The 18,260-nt window shown below is 34.8% G+C and overlaps 1 protein-coding gene across 5 annotated transcripts; it reads left to right on the top strand.

The window, feature by feature from the left end:
• Nucleotides 1–589: 589 nt before the first annotated feature.
• LOC132632041 (probable protein phosphatase 2C 76) lies at nt 590–9,060 on the top strand. 5 transcript variants are annotated; one of them, XR_009579231.1, is made up of 10 exons: nt 794–951; nt 1,502–1,797; nt 3,269–3,396; nt 4,779–4,877; nt 5,176–5,334; nt 5,848–5,934; nt 7,021–7,112; nt 8,135–8,209; nt 8,482–8,800; nt 8,897–9,060. XR_009579231.1 is itself a non-coding variant. In XM_060347834.1 (9 exons), exons 2-9 carry the CDS (start codon nt 1,541–1,543, stop codon nt 8,638–8,640), a joined length of 1,056 nt encoding a protein of 351 aa, XP_060203817.1. In that variant the 5' UTR covers nt 590–724; nt 1,502–1,540; the 3' UTR covers nt 8,641–8,893. The 5 variants fall into 5 exon arrangements, 4 of the variants coding, with proteins under 4 accessions (XP_060203817.1, XP_060203818.1, XP_060203815.1 ...); XM_060347834.1 differs by lacking the exons at nt 794–951; nt 8,897–9,060 and adding an exon at nt 590–724 and having other exon boundaries at nt 8,482–8,893; XM_060347835.1 differs by lacking the exon at nt 8,897–9,060 and having other exon boundaries at nt 724–862; nt 8,482–8,893.
• Nucleotides 9,061–18,260: the final 9,200 nt, after the last annotated feature.

The raw sequence follows: 18,260 nt of genomic DNA, 5'->3' as shown, positions 1-18,260 counted from the left end.
TTCTTTACCTCCCCAATACTAACATTTATTGCCTTCGCGGACCATCTCTTTCATTAAATAAAGGGGAAAGGTGCAAATATACCCCTCACTTTGCGATTTAGAGCAGATATACCCCTTATTAAAAAAGTGGTGTATATATACTCCTATCATTACAAAATGATCCAAAAATCTTATTTCAAAAACTTAAAAATTTAATAACAAACTCAATATAATTTTACAAATAGGATCTGGAGAAGGCTAAGATGTACGCAACCTTATCCTTACTTTTATGGGATAGAGAGATTGTTTCTGGTTGACCTTCGATCCTCTTACTTTATGCGCGCTTGAGACCGATAATATGAACCACCTCATAAGATGGAGTTTATGTCTAAATTACGACTAATATTAAAAAAAAAAAATCAAATGGTAACAGCCTAAATTGAGACAAAGGATTATTCAGATTGCATTTCAGTAAGTCCTATACAGAAAGCGGCATGGCACTATGGAAGTAGAAGTACCAAGTTGCATCGTTTCCACGTAAGCTCGTCAAATGCAAAATAAATTAAATAAAAATAAATCTATGGGATCTGACGTTGTGTTCAATAAAAAGTGGGTCCAAAGGGCAGTGGCTTATAACATGTACTAAAAAGGATGCATGTGTAACGCCACGTTGCCACTCTCTCCTTCTCACTAAGTCTCTCTTCTTCACAACAACATAAACATAAATTCACTCATTTACTCATACGTATGTATACACACACTCCTCATTATTATTATTATTATTATCAAAATCATCATTTCACTTTTCTCTCTCAATTTTTAGGGTTTCCAGATTCTTCTTTTTTCAGCTTTCTGCAATCCAGAAAGCTCAAAAAAGACTTAGGTTTATCTCCCTTTTTAATTTAATTGCTTGGTTAACTTTTTTTTTTTTTAATTAATTAATGGATCGAGAAAAAAGTTGAAGCTGATTCGGTGAATATTCTACGATCTTCTGTGTTTGCTTTTTACTATTTTTTATTTTATTTTTATCATTCGATTCCGATTTACAGAGATCGATCTGTTTATATTCAATTTTTGATGAAATCGGTCGAATAAAGATTGATTTTTATATCTACTCTTTTGATTGTGAGATCAGATCTATCGTGTTTTTTTTTTTTTTTGTTTTAAAAAAAAAAATCTGATCCTCTTGAGTAGGAATTAAAGTGGAGATGGTATAAATTTTGCCCTAACTGTATTTAATTCGCTAAGAATATGTGGAAATGGTATAATTATCCGTCTACTTGTAGTTACATTAAATGTTTAATTTAATGTGCAGCTGTTAAAGATATAGAAGCGGTAATTTATAGCTTATATTTATGAAACAATTGTTATATATAATAAGGGATAAAAATAATGCAGTAAATCTACAAAGACTGTATTTTTAACCTAGCTTGAGTTTTGAATTTTATTTTTTTAGGTATGTTTTGTTCTTAAATTTGTTAATTGATTATCTGATGATCGTAGTTGTTGGTTTTGTTTTCAGGTTTAAATTCAGGCAGTCAATGTGGGATATCAAAATTAGATGTTATGCAATAGCTGCGTGAAGTTTGTGGTTTATCGAGTTGCGCGTATTGATAGAAACATTGAGCAAAGGCAATTTATCAAACTTGTTAAAAGTTGGAACGCAACTGGTAGCGTAAGTTATTGTTGGAATAGTCTATATACAGCGAGGAGAACGATGATGGTGGATACTGGTGCAAGTGCTAAAGGTGGACCTGTTGTTGATGTTTCACTGGAGAAGGATGATAGTGGTGGTTACGCTAGCGGAGGGTGGAAGAGGTGATTCATTTTAAGCACATGTACATTGTTGTCTAGTTTTCCAGACTATTGTAATATTATATCCATGAGTTATGTTATGCCTCATTGTGCCGGGGGTTATTGGAAACCTAAGTTGCTCAGACTCTTCAAAAATGTCGATGCGTGCGTGTCGGATACTCGAAACTAGTGTATTTTTGGAGAATCCGACACAGGTGCGGCAACATTTTGGCAGAGTATAGTCGGAAACAGCCTCTCTACCCCACAAAGGTTGGGGTAAGGTCTGCGTACATCCTACCCTCCCCAGACCCCAATTGTTCTCGTTTTGATGTTTTCATTCATGAGATATGTATTGCAAGATAACCAATAATAGTTTTACCTAATGGAGCGTTCATGGATCATAGATTTCTCATGCAAAACGCAAAGTATTCTTAGTAGTTTCCATTTAGTGTCCACCTAGCTTATGTAGGCAGTAAGGCACATACTTTGCCCTGCTGGGTACTGATAAGCTCCAGGAAGCTTTGCGACTTTGTTCCTCTTGATGTCTTGTTGCTGTGATATGTAGACACAAAGTTTGACTTAATCATCCAGATATCTAAGGGGACGAGTCTGCAGCCCTTGTCCAATAAGTAGTGTCCTTTAACATGTATCCCCGCATGTAAATTAGCTAACAAGACCTGTGTTTTCCGAGTTAGATATTAGCTTGCAGTCGATGCCCCAAAGAGTAAAGAAGTGACCACAGGGTAGGGGGTGAGTGTGGAGAATTGATATCCTAAAGTTTAGTAATTCTCTCGCTTTCATCAGTTTCCTGAACTAGACCACTAAAAAGGCTGCTTCCTTGTTTACCTTGTCTTTTCCGTTCTAGCATAAGTTCTCGGCTTTTGGCTCATAACTGACTCTTCCGGAGTACAATTGCACGACGTAACATTTTATGAACAGTGAAACATCATATTCTACTTATGATGGAAGAACAGATGGTTTATGAGTCATTCTTATGTTTTTTGAGATGTACCAATTTTTTTAAGTTCCAGTAGACTATTGTCAGAAATCAGTAAGAACTTAGGGATAAAAACTAATTAGAAGATTGCCTTGGTGATAGAGAATATCTGATCTGCGCATCTTAAATTAACAAGCTTTTGTATGCTGAGTTTTATTATTTGAACTCCTAATTCGGTGAAAAAGTATCTAACTGCTTCTAATAGTGATGATTGTCTGAGAGTGAACTTTTTCTCCTTGCACTTGTTTCTTTTCCCTTGCCATACAAAGGGATGATGTCGATAAAGGTTTTGGGCTTAACTAGGTGAGTGCTATACACAATGATGAAATATATATGTTGTTCATGGTGAGTTGACAGAATACAGATTTCACTTTTATCACGGTGTTTACCATACATGTACAGTGATGTTCATTTCTATTTTGCTATGAGCAGCTCATACTTGTCAAAATTCTTTTGAATAAAACGTCATGCTTATTGTTCTCCTTTCCTCCTTGGCAGTGAAGATGGACGGCTCAGTTGTGGTTATTCAAGCTTTAGAGGAAAAAGAGCCACCATGGAGGATTTTTATGACATCAAAACTTCCAAAGTTGATGGACAAATAGTTTGCTTATTTGGGATATTTGATGGTTAGAACTTGCCAATTCATTTTTCAGCTTGGAGTGTGATTTAGGATTTAAATGATGAATGATAATTCAAGCCTTGTGAATCTTCTGGCTTGAAGCTTGTATTTGTTATGCTTCGTCTTTATATTAGTAGGTTAGTGTCTGCATGATTACGTGCCAGTGAACCCGCAAGGGTGGCTCAGTTGGTTGAGCATGGGGCTTTCATAATGGAGGTCTCGGGTTCGAAACCCCTGCCAACGACAGCAGGGGATTTGCCTTCTGGGTCGAGCTCGTCGCACGGGGCTTGCCTAGTACGGGTTACCTCTCCTTTGTGGTTTGCGAGCTATTGCACAGGAGCTAGGTTTACCTCTCTTGTGTGGTTTGCGAGCTATTGCACAGGAGCTAGGTTTACCCTGTGCGCACCCAAAGGGTAGCGGCTGTGGGTTCCCATGTCATAAAAAAAAATGATGACGTGCCAGTGAACTATTGTTTGCATGAACTAGTGATGCAGGGTCCGTTTAATTTACAGACCATGTAGCTATTTTTCCTGAAAACAGTTAGTTTTATTTCGAAACCAAACAGCTATTGTTTTTACTCTTTTCCTAGTAGCTTAGTGTCTGCATGATTACGTGTCAGTGAACTATTGTTTGCATGAACCAGTGAATGTAGGGTCCGTTTGATTTACAGACCAAATAGCTATTTTTACTGAAAACAGTTAGTTTTATTTCGAAAACAAGCAGCTATTGTTTTTACTCTTTTTCTGAAAACAATTCTTTTAACACACGGAACTTGTTCTTATATAACAAATCAAAATCCATATTTATGATCTTGTTGTCGTCCAAAAATAAAACCATACAAAATCAAAAGCAACATCAAACTGTGGTTGTAATGCAAATGCTATGTACAGTTAAAAAGAGAGGATGCTCTACTGGCATGGAATTAATAGAACCTCAAACTAGGGAGAGTTTGTACTCCTTCTAAAATCACATATCCCTCAATCTATTTGCTTTTAACTTTTTTCCAGTGGAGGCGGAGTCCTCAGCGAAAGAGTAATCATGACCTCTACGTGGGGTTTCTGAAAGACTGAATTGATTTCCCATTTAGCTTCAGCTATTCAATTGCTCTTACTTGGCAGCTTGCTAAACAGTTTTCCAGTCTAAAAACTGTATGTTTTGTATTCCATCGTTGTAACTGATGACCACTTTTAGTAGTCTCAAATATTTTATATGGTCGTGTGACAACTTTGGCTCTTTTTTAGACGATTGGTTGTTAAACTTGTACATTTCTGCAGACTAGGTAGAATAAGCATTTTTCCTTTTTTTTTTTGTGTGTGTTTTCATTGCTCTTTATTTCTGTCTTGAGAGAGATGGATTTTGACTTTTTTTAATCATGTCATGTTACTGCAGGCCATGGTGGTTCCCGAGCAGCTGAGTTTCTGAAGGGAAATCTCTTTCAGAATCTAATGAAACATCCAGAGTTTTCAACGAACACCAAGTTGGCCATAAGTGAGTTTCATATGTTGTCTTATGGATGCGTAATTTGAATCTCCAGTTTTGTGCTTTCTCGATGGACTGGAAATGTATCTGTCCATTGAAGCGGACATATCAAAGTGACATGTTTGTGCTTCCATAAAACATCTGAAGTGTGTAGTGCATGATCATGGCAAGGGCGATGTACTTGAACAACAAATTAGTTGAAGAATACTGAAACTTGGAAACTTCTCTCTCCTCTCTCTGTCTATATTTCTCTTTTTTGAATTCTAACACTGGTGAGGATTTATGGATTACTTTCGTCATATTGCAGGTGAAACGTATCAACAAACAGATATGGACTTCTTGGACTCTGAAAAAGATACTTTCCGAGATGATGGTTCCACTGCTTCAACAGCAGTTCTAGTTGGTAACCATCTCTATGTTGCCAATGTTGGAGATTCACGGACTATAATATCAAAGAGCGGAAAAGGTAACATCAGATTCATAATGGCTTAAAAGGATCTGGAATTTGAGAATAGAAATAGTGGCAGATAGTTTCAGCAGCCACCAGGGGGTGAGGGATGATTCTTTTATTAATGTATAGTATCTATGCTTCATCTAAAAATGGGATGCTGGCGGGCTGGCTATATTATGTGATTTCTATAAACGCCAAATTATGTGTCCTCTAAAGCAGGCATACAATGTAAAACCAGATAACGACTAAGCAATCGAATAGAATTACTTACATTTTTCCTTTTTTACGATAGTATAATGTGACTTATATTATAGCTTTAAACTGAAGCAATAAATATTAGGTATCCACCGGCCTCCTGAAAACTTTACCATTCTCTTATGTCATATGCTGTATTTTGTATGGTAATATATCTCTCATATTATATAGTTTATCGTTTATTATCCCTCACTTGTCATATTGTAGCATACAATCTCGAGCAACTATGCACCTTGGCTAGACGCTTAATTAATTCAATTTGATGCTTGACAGCAATTGCTCTTTCCGAGGATCATAAGCCCAACAGAACTGATGAGCGGAGGAGAATTGAAAGTGCCGGAGGTGTTGTAATGTGGGCTGGTGAGGAATTTTCTCTGCCTATAAAATATTGCTCAAATTGGGTTTGCTTGCCTGTTAATTAAAAGTTTCATCTTGTGGGTTGTCAGGAATGGAACATCTTAATGATTTTTCTGATGCTTTAAAAGAGAGTGTTGCAGTCATAAATTATTAATCTAATTCAAAGATTCAGCTTGCATTTGCTCCATTGTTTCGCATTGATGTACTATCACTGTGGTGCAGACAGTTGTCAAAGGGAAGATTTTTAGGCTTTGTGGATGTAATTAGAGGTTTGAAATGTCTGCAAACTATGCAAACTATGAAGGATCGAAGAAAAGCTAAAGGAAGGAGACTTCATTGTTGTCATAAAATTTGGCTTGAATTTTTGGTAGTCCTCCAGTTTCTTCTTAACATTCTGTAGGTGGTAGATTGGGTAGAGCATTATATGTCATCTGGGACTGGGAGTCGAGTTACTCTTGTAATTGTGTTAAAGTGTGGTAGTGCATGCTATAATTATGAGATGTTCAGTGCAGGAGAGTGGAGGAGTTGTCCATCTGGAAATAGCTGCTTTGCCTGTATGGTAATGTCCAGTTGAATCCATCTAATGAACTATTCATTTTCTTGGAATGAAGAGGCTGGTGGAGGAGACTTCATTGTTTTCATAATCTTAGGCTTGAATTTTTCTGTGCTCTCCAGTTTATTCTTTCCATTCCGTTTGGGGTAGATAGGGCAAAGAGGCACGGATCATGTGAGAATCAAGTAATTCTTGTATTCAAATGTGGTTGCATGTGTGCATGCTACAGTTATGAAATGTTTAGCGCATGGGAGTTGAGGAGATGCCCATCTGAAAATTGATGTTTTGCCTATGTGGTAATGTCCACTTGCATCCATCTAACGAAATATTTGTTTTTTCAGAAAACCCTATTTACTGCTAGATTAAATCCAATCTGTTCTTCTAAGCATTAGACCTGATGTTCTCACATTTAGTGAATGTCTTATTAGGTGAATGGACCCTTAGTGCTGTCTTATTTGGTTACGAATTTTGGTGTGACCTCCGTGAAGGGTACCTCGGTTATATGCCATTTATGCTTTCTGTTTCTGTATTATCAGGTACCTGGAGAGTTGGAGGTGTATTAGCGATGTCACGTGCTTTTGGCAACCGCATGTTGAAGCAATTTGTTGTTGCTGAACCTGAGATCCAGGTAGATTTAGCTATACTCTATTTTTTGCTTAGATGTGTAACTATGAAAGTCTTAGTGGTTGGAGGACCTGCACTACTTAGAGCCCGTTTGGATTGGCTTATAAGTTGCTTATAAGCTGTTTTCAGCTTTTTTGAGTGTTTGGCTGACCAGCTTAACGCCATTTTGTGCATAAAATAAGCCCAAAAAAATAATTGGGCCCATTTGGCTTAGCTCATCTAAAGCAGCTTATAAGCTGAAAACAGCTTATAAGCTGCTTATTTTAAGCTCATCCAAACAGGCTCTTAGCTCCCTCACCCGACCAAAAAAGCAAAAAACTAAAATAAAATAAAATTGTTGGGCAATTGGCTTAGGATGTCCTATTCCATCTGGCAAGACCTGCGGGCCTACCTCCAAGCAGTCACAGCGTGTTTCAATATTTTTGTTTTCCTACTACACTGGCATGCATTGAAAGCCTAAATGAGCTGCTGGTCAGTGCATGTGCTCTAGGGATTGTTGAGTTTTAGATAACTGGGAAAGTGTATGCCACTTACACCTTACACTTTCATTTCATGAACAAGTACATCTAGCGTCGCTGTTGTGGCTAAAGCCCTGTGTGTGCGAGTTAGGCGTTATACTTATTTGGTTAAAACAGAAAGATGTTTTTAACTTCATTACATTCCTATTTAACGAGGACTTAACTACTTGGATTGTGCGTAACATATTCTTTTTCCTTTGTTTGGCTATAGAACCAGCTGCTTCCTTATGAACTATTAATAAAAACTGATATTTCCACATCTCTGAAATCTTTGTCAGTTGCCAAGGCTAGTAGTTGACACTCCCGTTTTGACAGTATAGTCCTAGTAAAGTTACCAAAGAACGATGTAGTATTTAAAAGAGTTGAACTATCAACCAAATTGGGTTATGGGATGGTAGAGGGGTGTAGGGCCTGCTAAGTTGGAAGGCTTGTGAAACAAAAGAGTTGGAGCCTTGGAAGGCATTTGATATTTATGGAAAGTCATTTATCATCTCTCAATATGTTTCAGGATCAAGAGATTGATGAGGAACTAGAACTACTCGTGCTTGCCAGTGATGGACTCTGGGATGTTGTGCCAAATGAGGTAAGTCCTGTGCATGTACGCATGCTTGCTTTGCTTTCAGTTTTCTTCCTTCCCTCCTCTTTTTCTCTCCGAGTTTCGCTCTTCCTGCCTTCCTGTCCTCCTTCCGCTGGAACGTGGCTTGAAGATATTTAGGATATCCCAGCATCCTGGAAGATTGCTTTCACTGTTGTCAGCACTCAAAGCCTAAACTTCTAAACTGGCTTCTTCCTCCCTTCTCTCGTTATACATTGTTGTTTCTGAGCTTAGTTGCTGATGTTGTTGTCCTCCACTAGGATGCTATTTCATTGGCACAAGCAGAAGAAGAACCAGAAGCAGCTGCTAGGAAGCTGACGGAAACTGCGTTTACTCGGGGTAGTGCTGACAATATTACCTGCATAGTGGTGAAGTTTCATCATAAGAAGGCTGAACCAGAGGGGAGCCAGCAAGGTTGAAGAATTTGTCGATGTTGCAGCTGCCTTTTCTGGAGCAAGGTTGCCTCAATGGGACGTCGCCAATGCAAATTGCTGACTATAGCATCAGAAGAGGCTGCCATTTTTTCATTCATTTCTATGCATTATTTCCGCATTCTGTGTTTAAACTGTTGTATTTAAGGTGTGTGCATGCATGTTTTCTCCGTTTCTGTAGGGGTATTGTCTGGAAAAACTTAAACTGTGGAACGTAGTTAAAAGTTTTTTTTTTTTTTTATAGTTCTACTTTCGAGTACTACCTGGCTGCATGGAACCATCAAAGGATGGCAGGAATTGATTGAAACTTTAGCATGGGCTCATGAACGCACACCTTTGGCCAATTTGATTCGCTGGAGAGATAAACCAGTGGCCCTTTCCATTGTACAAGCAAGATTGGTTGGATTAGCTCACTTTTCTGTAGGTTATATATTCACTTATGCGGCTTTCTTGATTGCCTCTACGTCGGGCAAATTTGGTTAATATATTTAATGTGTATCCTAGATAATCTCATTTCTTTCGATGGAGAGGGGGTCCACCTTCTATTTCTATATCTAGGATTCGACTTGTATCATGGATACTAATAGGAATTCAACCATTATGGCACGTAAAAGATTGATTCAGAGGGAGAAGATGAGGCAAAATTTGGAATAGAAATATCATTTGATTTGTCGATCCTCAAAAAAAGAAATAACCAAGGTTCCGTCGTTAAGTAACAAATAGAAAATTTATGGGAAGTTACAATCCCTACTACGGAGTAGTGCACTTACACGCCTTCATCGACGTTTTTTGACCGGAAGGCCAAGAGCTAAACTATCGAGATTTTGGACTATCCGGACTCATACTTTGTGAAATGGTTCATGCATGTTTGTTGCCATGAGCAACAAGTTGGTAAGGATATCGATGTGCCGCTTATAATTTGCAATATAAGAAACGAAGATATGATGAATGGCGTGCTGCTTTTTGTTAGTGATTGGATATAAATAGCTACTTAAGTTTTAAACCAAGTTGGTAAATGACTGGAAGTAATAGTCCCTTCCCAGAATTCAAGAGGATTAGCCAATCACGTGCTTAAGTGTTTTCTCCATCCTCCTTCAGGTAAGATGTATGGTCCTACCAGAAGAAAGTAGGTGCTGCTTGTAGTGTGGAATATATATTGTTAACTGCCATAGGGTGTAAGAGCGAATAGCAGTGAACAAAACAAAAAGTTCTTACAAATTGTACGTGTGCACTTATTCACGCCAAGGTACGTGCACAGGTGTGGGCTTTATGTATTGAGTTATAGGTTAAAAGTTTTATTTACAGTCCAAACGAAGTAAGTTATGTCTATTAAAGGGAATCAAAGGTTTGCTAAACCAAGTCAAACATGGCAAATGTGAAATATTAGAAGTATTTCCTATGCATATGAGTGATTCTGTTGCACAGGTATATGTGCAATACATTATGTTCGTCTTTTCTTTTATCTTTTTGGATACTTAAAAATGTCCTAGCATGAATAAGAAGTGGAAATCGACTCAGAGGACGGACTGCATTTGGCCTGCCTGAGAGCTTGAGTCAAATAAAAATAGTTCATAATTGTTTTAAGTTAACCAAGCTATGAATGCATGCTCAAGAGGAGATATTGATAGTAACTGAAAATAGGCAAGTTCTTTTGTACCAGCTTTATAGCAACCAGCATCTCTTCAAAACTGCCTCTGCTGAAAGCCTGAAATATATATATATATATATATATCATAATATCAAGGTCAGTCATCTTTGACACGTGATCTCATATTCATTAGCAGAACGAAATGTTACTCGATGTTGTAAGCTATCGAATTGGACATTATATTATCTCTATGTTTATACATGTATTTCGGTCTGAATATATGGTTAAAAGGAAGGTTGCAGTTTTTTTTTTCTTTTTCTTTTCCGGGTGTTAAAAAAACTGTGTTTTTATGATAGACCTAGTCAAAAATTCAACACTGATAAGCTTTGACTAAGAAGCTAAAATACAGACATATCTAAATTTAAACTTCTTGAAGTACAAAAAAAAAGAAAAAAAGAAAAAAACACACACACACACAAAATTATTAGTAAAAGACTTCATATATTCCACACCCCCCAAACCAAGAAGATTACATATGCTCTTAATATGTATTAGGCTAAGTTCGTCCAACATAGGTAGGAGCTAGAAGAAGAAGAATACGTGATTTGGGGGAGCTCATGACATTAGTGGAGCAATTTGATTGGAGTTTTATTGGCAAAATGATTATTTAAACTCTCAAAAGTTTGTCCTTTGCAAGCAAAACTTCTAACGCGCATATTAGAGGTTTGCTTGAATAGTCAATATGTCAAACTTCAGATAAACTTTAATTATAACTTCATATACAAATTTTTACAACTTCAATTCTGTATGTCTAAATAAAATGGTTAGGCTTACAAATATTTATGAACTTGGGCCACAACTTAAATAGGAATTCAAAAGGAAAAGTCACACAAATACAATTTTTTGAAATGGTAATTAAAAAGATTACGATTACTTTCTAAAACTTACATAAATACAACTTATTCAAAATTTTAACTTTTTAATTACAAAAATACAACTTTTTACAATCCTAAAATATCAATAATACTTGATTTTAGGAATTACTACCATTAATGCATCCACTTTTTACTTTCTCTCTTCCCCTCACCCCCCCCCCCCCCCCCCCCTCTTCCACACCAAAACCCCCCAAAAAAAATTATGAAAAGGCCATGAGAGAGAATGTAATTTTCCAAATAAACAAAACAAAATCAACTTCAAATCCCATATTTCCTCCTCTTTATTCTTCTTTTTTTATTTTCACTTGATGATTATGCAATTATTTTTTGTGTTAAAAGAAATTATTTGAATATATTAATATTAAGAAAAGTACATGAAAAGATATGGTTTATGGTATAAGAAAAGTACATGAAAATATACCTAAAAAATATATGGTATATTCAAATTGACAAATTTAACTCAAAAGATGATAACAAAATATTTGTGGATATAATAGAGAAATTAGTATATTATATATAGTAAATAATATAATGATACCTTTTGTGTATATATTACATAATATTACAATATACCTAATATATGAAGATATTACTATACGTGCCAACCAATTCTATTCTACAATAACATATATAGTATACAATATACAATATATAGATGGAATAATATATATATATATATATATATATATATACTTGTTCATGAATTAATTTTTTTTTTTGTTAAATTTATGAATTAGCTTGCTAATAGATTGTGCTGGAGCTTTTTTAGGTAAGCAATTATTGTGTTTTTATATGCATTTAATTATGTTATCACTAATATAGGTTATCTCCTTATTTTTAGCTTTTGATTCTTAACAATAATCTCCTTGTTTTTAGCTTTAAGTTGCATAGTTTGTAATATCTAAATTAGTTGTATATTATATAATTAACTCTTACATATCATGTATTTATGAAAGTTCCCCAATTCAAAGATCAACTATATGTACACTTTCCCTGGGCTGGTTTTAGACTCAAGCCCATAAAGCACTAGCTTTAGGTCCCAATCTTGAGGCCTCAAATATCATTATTACTTATTAGTAGTTAGTTTTTAGGAATAATTACTTGACATAACTATCTCTAAGAGTTAATTATTGATAGTAACTACCTTTTAATTTATTTATATTTAGTACCTACAACGATTTTGTAAATTACCATTGGTAGCTATACCAAATACATTAGATTTATGGCTTGTATTTCTCCCTCACCGCCCTCTCTCTTCCCTCCAAAATTAAGAAAACCCCAAAGCTGCAATTTTCCCCCCTGAGGCAACTGAAGCCTCCATAGTCCGACAACTAACTTCCTAGTAGAAACCAAACTTCTAACTTTCCAACCAGATTTCCGACCAAGCTCCACCGTGGACTTATCCTTCAAGGAACAAACATTGTCATTTACATATTCATTATACTTCCAATGTAGGAAAGGTGTATTAGTTTTGCTCCTCTTTTCACCTATAGCACCTCCAATACCTCTCTTTAACCTTACTCCGGCACCAACATCGGAGTTCTTGATTTTCCGCGCGAGGTGGTTTACAAAAGGGTTTGTGGAAAATATGCGAATTGGGTAAAGGGTTAACTAGTTTGGCTGATGTAATTGATGGAAGCTCAGGTTATTGTTAGTAGATTGGACCGGAATTCATGGCTTCTTCTCCTTCTTGTATATTAGATCTGAGTGCATTTAAGTGTATTCTTATTTTTCGAGCGTATTTTTTTTTGTATTTGATCGGAATCCATGGCTTCTTCTCCTTATTGTATCTCGGAATCTGAGTGTATTTTCGTCATTTTTTTAGTGTAAATATAAGTTTAAAGTATTTGGCGATTGTATTTTTGGAAAAATTAGGTGTATTTGACTGTATGTATTTTTTGAATGATTTATATACAAACCATACACAACCAAAATAAAAGGATACAACAATATATAAATATAATAAAATACACAGTTATGTCGTGTATTTTAATGCATTGGAATACAATCAAAATACATTTCTTTTGAATACACATGTATTCAGAGAAATTATATTGATGAATAACTTGTATTTTTGGGAAAACTAGGTGTATTTGACTGTATGTGTTGTTTGAATGATCTATATACATCCAAATACAACCAAAACAAAAGGATACATCAATATATAAATACAATAAAATGCACAGCCCCGTCATGTATTTAAATGCACTTAAATACATATCCAAATACAACCAAATACATGTGACATTAGATAACGTTGGATACAACTGAACAATGTATTCAAATATACTGAAATACATCAAATACAACAAAATGCCTAAATGTAGCTGCGAACTGTAAATAGCAAAAAGGTAGCTACGGATTGAAAGGAAGCATTAAAAGGTAGTTATTTATGTAAGTTGCCCTAACTTTTATGACTTAAAATTTGTTTAGAAAATATTGAAGTTTGTAAAAGGAAATTACAAAATGTTTGTAAAAACTGAAAGAAGCATGTCAATTAGAGCTGCCAACAAGGGCTGGCCCAGTTCGCGTGGCTTCGAAATTTGACGGGGAGGCCGGACTAGCCCATCATTCTGATAGGCATTAAAACAGCAAGCCCAACCTATCACTACGTGAGTTGCATGCCTGGCCGGGCCAGCACACCGATAAGCGAAAACTCCGGGCCTTTGCCAGAGGCAAAAAACAACCATTTGTTAATCTGGTTGCCAATTTATTTATTTATATTGTATCATTTCCTACACACACACACACACATATATACAAGGTTTTGATTGAGGTGCGCAGGTGGCGTGCCCCCCCCCCCCCCCCCCCCCCCCCGCGATTGTATGGCTTCATTCTAAAATCTCTACTACACTATGCAAATATCTTTGGTATAGCCGCACAAGAAAATGATATTGTTGGACATAAAGTTTAAGCAAAACTGAATAACTTTTGACATTGTTAACATATTAATAACTAATATTACTCAAACAAAATAGAGATATTAATAAGCAAACTAAACAATTAATGAGTAGCAATACAACTAGCTAAATAGGACTATTAACCTAGCTTTGTTCTGATAGCTCTCAATTAAAAAAAAAAAAAGCAATATTCCATCCATTTAAAGTAAAAATGAACTCCTCAAAAAAACTTTCATGGAACTCCTCAAAAAAACTTTCATAGTATCTAATCTTTTTAATCAATACAAATAGTAGCAATAAACATATCAGAGTTATGCAATTATGGTCAGAGATTGAAGAAGTGGTTAAATATGTATGTACATTTAAGTATTGTCAAACATAAACAGATCTAAAATTTTAAAATAGCAGGCGCACCGCTTCATATATGTTCATATTTTAAAGTTTTATGGTAAATATAGTTTGGTAAATATTTTTTTATATATAAATAAATTACCACTAAGCATTACTTAGTGGAGGATTTTAGTTATGATAAATAAAAACAAAACAAAAAAGATGTTCAAAAAGACAACAAAACGGAAATAAAGGAAGTACGAAAAAAATAAAAGCAAAAATAAGGAGCCGGAGGTCTAGAATCATCCAACCATCCCCAAATGGAAATTTTCTCTCAATCTCTGTACGATCATCATCATCAAGTCTTTCATATCATCGTCTTCCTTGTGATTCCACCTCATTTGAGCTTCATCATGCTGCTACGCCTTTAGCCATTGTAGATATGGGTTTCCATGATTGATTTTGCCACAATCTGTATCTCTGTGGTAATCTTTCCCAACTATGAACAGATATTTGTTGTTTCCATCTTCTTTCTATCTTACTTCATTGAGTTTCAAGTGTTCTGCATAATACATGATCCCTAATCGATTAGGGTTTTCCATTTTTGTTGTTCTTCATTCAAACATGGATTCTTTTGGGCCGTATTCATAGATACAGTACTTTTGATTTATCAACTGTTGGCAGGTCCGCAGATCGAGCTGCTTGGAATTTCCCAATGCAAAATTAGCTAGAAAATCAGCTAATTGATTCCCCTCTCTAAATATGTGAGTGATCTGAGCTTGACACACTTCTATGTCTCTTTGAATAGCTTCAATGATTTCTATGAATTCCCATGGTGTTAACATCTACAGTCCACCACATTATTACAACACGATGTAGTTGTCTTCCTTCAATGTTAAAACCTGCACATGAAGCAAAATTTCTCCATAGCTTTACAACTATGGGAGAAGTTAGAAACAAATGTGACATGGTCTCTTGTTGGGGGTTATTGCAGCACCAACATCTTGAAGGAATGGAGATGTTCATCCTTTTCAAAATGCCATCAATAGAAATTCTTCCCTTCCATACCCTCCACATAAAGAAACTGATTTTGGTTGGAAATCCTTTTTCTCATATGTACTTAAAAACGTCTCTTCTCCCTTCTCTCTGCCTCTTGTAATCCTATGTAGATTTAACTGTAAACAAATCATTTTTTGTTAATTGCCACCAAGCTTTATCACCCCCCTCTATATCTGTAGGCACACTGATCTGTTGTTGAATATGCATAACTATATCCTTAGGCAATACTTCAGATAATTTCTCCACATTCCATCTGCCTGTTGTTACATAATCCTTAATCTCCACTTAATTTGCTAAATGTGAATTTTTGATATGTACATTCTTGAAAAATCACTTATTTCTTAGTCAAGCCTTCAACTACTATTCAAAATCATTTATTTCTTTACCAAAAAATCTTAGTCAAATATATTTATTCTCTAAAATATGTATTTATTCCAACAAAAAATAGCACATGTAACTTTTCAAAAGATTAGCTAAATAGGAAATAAAATGGATTTTTTTTTGAGTTCTGTACACTATCAATATAAAAATTATTCACACAACCAGGTACAGGTAAATATCTATGATAGTTACATTACTTAATTAATAACCAGGTAATAATAAAATTCCATCTTTCTCTATTTATGTAACACTTTTACTTTTTGTGATCCAAACTATGTAAACATTTACTGATATTTTAAAATGTATTTTTAATATTGACATGAAAAGAACTCCAACTTATACTACTTATCATATAGTTTTTATATCGATATTTTAATTTTTAAATATTGAGTTGATCTAATCTAATTTATGCCTCACTTGTTATTATTCAGATTAAGACATTTAAATCTGAATACACATATGAATGTCAATATGTTGTATTAATATTTGAATACTAAATAATTAAGACTGTTTGTTTCTAAATATCTGAATGTATTAAATGTATCTTCATTGAACAATAATAAATATAAAATAGAAAACTAAATTAATCTAATATTATATTAAAAATTTATTATAAAATTATATGATAGTTGGTGATGGTAACTACTAGCGGTGGTGGTAATAGATGTCTATTGAGGATGTTGGTTGTGGTTGTGGTTATGGATAGTATCTAATGATAATTGTGATTTGCAACAGTGATTAATAGTGGTCGTTGATGGCTGTAGTAGGTGACGACGACTGATAATTACGGTGGAATAATGATAACTAATGAGTGGTGGTTAATAGTGACGGTGGTCAATATATAGTGGCGCACAATGACGGGGATCGCTGGCTATAATGGTGGTTGGTGGTGATAATTGTAAATGGTGGTTAATGTGACGATGACTAACTGTGTTGATTGATGATAATGATGGTTGTGGTTGAGGATGGTGGATTGATAACGGTGAACGTGGTCGGTTTGCGGTAAAATTGCATCAAATACTTGTGAACTGTCATCTTCAATTTGTATAAATCCTTGAATAGACATTAGTGATATTAAGACTGTTATAGATCTTAATCAGAAGCCTCATAAATCTTAATCATTCAAAGATATTCAAATTCATTAAGTGGTTGTAAAATTTAAAAAATTGCACCTAATGATTAAGATATGAACGATTAAGATCCAGACTTAAAAAGAAAATAAATTTAATGATTACGATCTGTATGATTAATATATAAACTTTCATTAAGAACAAATAACTGAGACTTTAGATTCAAAGATTAGTCAATTTGACCCTTAAAAAGCGAAAAGTTTTACATAAAATTAGGACAAAGAAAGTAACTGATATGCTAAAACAAATTAAACTAGGCTTAATACCTAGATGAACCCTTAAACTTGGCATGTTTTGTAAGATAGGCATATAAACTTATAAGGTGACCAGATAGACACTTAAACTTACTCAAAGTGTATTTTTCAAGTTTTTCAGTTGTTTTGAAAACAAAAACTATATTTTTCAAACACTCACAATTTTCATGGCCAAACAAGCCCTAAATATATCACAAAATATTTTTTTTTAAAATGCAAAAATAAGGCAAACACATATACATGAGACTATAAATGTGCACTTAAACCAATAAATACTCGCTAATCGCAATTTTGCAGCTTTCAATTAACTCAGATTTTTTTTTTACACTTGAATAATTAAAAAACAATAACTTTAACCAATAAAAATCCTTAAAAAAAAAATTTCAAATTATTTTATTTTTTCGCAGCAGCACGGAACGGTGTAGCAAAGACTTCTATTTTTAACTTCTCGCGAGGAAACGAAGGTTATGTTCGGTAGGAGACAAGACAATGAATTTTGGAGAAGAGTACAAAGTAACTACATCAATCTTCACAAGTCTTAGAATTCAGGACGAGCACAAACAGACCAACGGCAAGTGGGAATATTCATATGGAAATGGCCATAAACATGCTGGTTACATTTTTGTTAATTAAGTTGCTCATGTATAGCCAGATCTTTAAAATTTGCCACTGTCAATTGTTTTATTACAGACCGCCCATCGCGCGGGTACAAATACTAATTTGTAGAATATACTAAAATGATTTCTTATCTTGTGGTCTTCAATATGACATCCGGAAATTTAGAATTAAGGAGTTGTCAAAAAAAAGAGAAATTCTTTTTTAAAAACAGACAAAAAAGGAAAATAAGACAAACAAATTGAAACGGGCGGAGTACTAGAAGGCTCTAATACAAAAAGTAACTATAGTTAAGAGCCATGGTTTATTAACTCTAGTTAAGAATAGTATTTAAAAAGTAACCATAGTTAAGATCCATGATTTGTTTAACTCTGGTAAGAAAAAAAAAATATAAAAACAGGCCCATGGCTAGCTGT

The sequence above is a fragment of the Lycium barbarum genome, chromosome 3 (genome assembly GCF_019175385.1).
Source record: "Lycium barbarum isolate Lr01 chromosome 3, ASM1917538v2, whole genome shotgun sequence".
In the NCBI taxonomy this organism is placed as follows: domain Eukaryota; kingdom Viridiplantae; phylum Streptophyta; class Magnoliopsida; order Solanales; family Solanaceae; genus Lycium; species Lycium barbarum.
The sequence above is the reverse complement of the archived record's forward strand: the minus strand, read 5'-3'. Positions and strand labels throughout refer to the sequence as shown.